Consider the following 2,972-nt stretch of genomic DNA (forward strand, 5'->3'; position numbering starts at 1 on the left):
CTGAGCCTGTCTCCTCATCTCTAAAATGGCATAGCTACAGCTTATGGCATGAGGAGTCAGTCCAGGAATTTTGCCCACGTGCCACGAGCCCCACAGGGGCCCTAAAACAGGTGTTCTTGCCTTGGTTTTACCCTTGAGGAAAATGAAGTTCAAGAAGGTAAACTTTAACAATTTCCACCAAGGCCATGGAGCTAGAAAGTAACAGTGCTGGGATTCAAACCCATCCTCAGCCGATACCCCAGAGCCCAGGCTAATCATGAGGCTTCACCATCTCCATGTCCCACCTTGCCCTTCCTACCAGGCCACATTTGAGGGAGAACCACAAGGAAACTAGAAGAAAGGACTGTGCCTGGGGTTTGGGGCACTGATGTTGAAGGCCTCTGACCAGTGGCCTGCATGGTTATGAAACTCCACAGCAAATGGGTTTTTAGCAAAAATAAACTTAGGTTCTAGGGTCTGGTTCCCATGGCCTGAATGTTTAGGTGGCAGGAGAGAGGAACTTTGGTTCTAGGGCTTCAGGAGCAGAAGTTTTAGGGTTGGATATCCAGTGGGGTCACGACTGGGTGGAAGACAGGGAGGGTCAGGAACTGGGTGGGGGTCCGGTGGGGGAGTCTGAGCTGTGGGTAAACTATCTACCATGTGCCTCACTTGGTAATAACAGATCACGGTTTTGTTTCGAGGGTTAGCTGCTGTGCGAAGGGCCAGAATGCTGGGCAAGAAGGGATGCCCCCTTCCAGACCTTCCTGGAGCTGTGAGCAGCAGTCGGGACAGCTTCAGAAACTCATGGGCTCTGCTTTCTCCACTCACACAACTGTCCAGGCGTCTCTGGACGCCAGGCCTCAGCTCCAAGCATTTCACAACCAGGAGAGATCAGCATGTGCACGTTTCGAGATTTCATGTCACACAACCTTTTACATCTCGTCCACACCCATCCACCCCTGTTTACCATCGGAGGGCCAAAATTGTATGCATGACAGAGCGTTTCTCTGAAGGCCCAGGGAAGCTTCCTGCTCTTTGAACCACCTTCAGGGTCAAAAGACCCGTTGAGCCTACAGATTATTCTCAGACTTCAATATCATATCTTTACAGTTTTCTGGTCTTTACGAAGTACCTCACACATAGGCAGTATTGCCTTTGACTCACAACAACCCCATGACAGGGTTGGGACCCACTTAACACCGAAGTTCAAAAGAATTAATTGGCTATGGCCACACATTGTGTAAGTGGGGAAATGGGACTTCTTGTTCATTTTTCCATCACAGACCTTAGGAATCTTAAAGTAGTTCTCCTCTGGGATCCTCACTACCCTAGCTGGCCCACTTCCCAGACTTGGGGGTGCTCACTGAGGCAGAAAGTAGGGAGTCTAGGGAGTGGGGGATGCCTGGGCAGAAAGGAGCGGGAGGTGAGTTAGTTGAGGTCTCACGGGGCTTCTGGCCAGCCCTCTCTCAGCTAGGTTTCTGTCAGTGGCCCCTTTCTAGAGCTTGGGGAAAGAGGGGCGTTAGTACCAGGGCTACAGAGCTAGAAGTTCTCAATGAGTCTGCGGATGAGACAGCTGAGCATCTGTGAGGAAAAGCAGCTGCCAGTTGCCAAGGGAGCCCTGGTGGTGTCACCACACCCTTGTGGGAACTCTCGGCGGCTTGGCCACGCTCTGCCCCTGGCTCCCTCTTCTGCCCTGCCCCTTCTTCTTAAAGCCCCCGATGCCCCACACTGAGGACCTGGAGCATCGGCTTGAGGGAGGTGGCCAGAGGTCGGGCCGGTCTACCCGGCCAGCTCTAGGCCACATCATGCCTGGCCCGAGCAGTGCTAGGGACGGGGCAGGGGCGGGGCTGGGGGGCTGAGGGGGTGGGGTCTGGGGCCTGCTGAAGCCACTGCCCTCCCCCTCCCTGGGGCCTCAGGCCCTAGACCAGGGCTCAACAGACACAGGCAGCGGGATGGGGTTGCCCTTCTATTGGTCCAAGTCCTGAGTGTAGTCTGGGTGAGACATGGAGGTGAGGAGGCCCACGAGGCTCAGCAGCGTGGAGAAAAGCAGCAGGAAGGAGGCGGTGAAAAGCAGGGTGGGGAGGGCGCTGAGCACCAGCAGCAGGATGGCTGGCAGCAGATGGCGCCACGCGGCGGCCACGACGGGCCACAGGGAGCTCAGCAGGTAGGAACCGGTGGTGAAGAGCGCGTGGCAGAGCGTCAGCGCCAGCAGCAGGTAGAGGATCCCCTCCAGCCCCCACAGCACACGCTGGAGTGGCTGCCGCCAGCCCGACGTGGCCCACCACTGGGCCCAGCTCTGAGGCACGTGGCACAGGCACCAGCGCACCCAGGCCTGACGCGTGGCCCAGGCCGACCAGGGCGCGGCCCGCTGCGGCCCCTCGCCGGCCCCGATGGCATCTGTCTCCACCTGCGGCTGCGGTGTCATGGCTGGTGCACCTGCGGAGAGGGCCAGGCCAGCTGCAGGAGCAGCCCTGGAGACCCTGGGGCCTCCAGGCAGGCGGGGGCGGGGGGGCGGATGCAGGGATCAGGAGGGGACCAGCGTGGGCGGGCTGGGACTTTGAGCTGGGGCCTGGATCTTACCTCCGGGCAGAGCCACCTAAGTCATGTTGCTTCCTGCAGCGCCCAGGATGGCCTAGCAGCCAGAGTGGAGCCCCCCAATCCCCCCGCCCCTCCCCGGTCCCTCACCCCCCTGCCCGCCCCCAAGGATCCCCATTGTGACGCGGGTGGGGGTGGGGTCCCGCCAAGAGAGGAGCCACTGCAGGATGAGGCTCACCTGAATCCCTCTCCACGGACCCTCCAGGCTGGCAGGGGTGTCTGGTGAGCCCCCAGACACAGATTCTCATGCTTTCTTGTGGGAAGCCCTCTCTGGATCCCTGTTCCTACCCTGCTAACTGATATCCAGCCCCACTCTGCTCTCCTGTAAGTCTTTCTGGCCACCCATTCTCTAGAACCACAGAGGAGGCCAGAATGGCCACCCCCACAAACCCACAAGC

General features: G+C 58.7%; 1 protein-coding gene across 1 annotated transcript; it reads right to left on the reverse strand.

The window, feature by feature from the left end:
* Positions 1-700: 700 nt before the first annotated feature.
* On the reverse strand, positions 701-2,701 carry TMEM239 (transmembrane protein 239). The gene is made up of 2 exons (XM_027622733.1): positions 2,560-2,701; positions 701-2,415 (listed from the first exon to the last, which is right to left on the reverse strand). Exon 2 carries the CDS (start codon positions 2,402-2,404, stop codon positions 1,946-1,948), a length of 459 nt encoding a protein of 152 aa, XP_027478534.1. The 5' UTR covers positions 2,405-2,415; positions 2,560-2,701; the 3' UTR covers positions 701-1,945.
* Between the last annotated feature and the right edge of the window lie 271 nt (positions 2,702-2,972).

Source organism: Zalophus californianus, chromosome 8 (assembly GCF_009762305.2).
Source record: "Zalophus californianus isolate mZalCal1 chromosome 8, mZalCal1.pri.v2, whole genome shotgun sequence".
NCBI classification, from domain to species: Eukaryota; Metazoa; Chordata; class Mammalia; order Carnivora; family Otariidae; genus Zalophus; species Zalophus californianus.

Bases quoted from the DNA above. Each gene is read 5' to 3' on its own strand.
- TMEM239 (XM_027622733.1), bottom strand. From the start codon at position 2,404: ATGACACCGCAGCCGCAGGTGGAGACAGATGCCATCGGGGCCGGCGAG.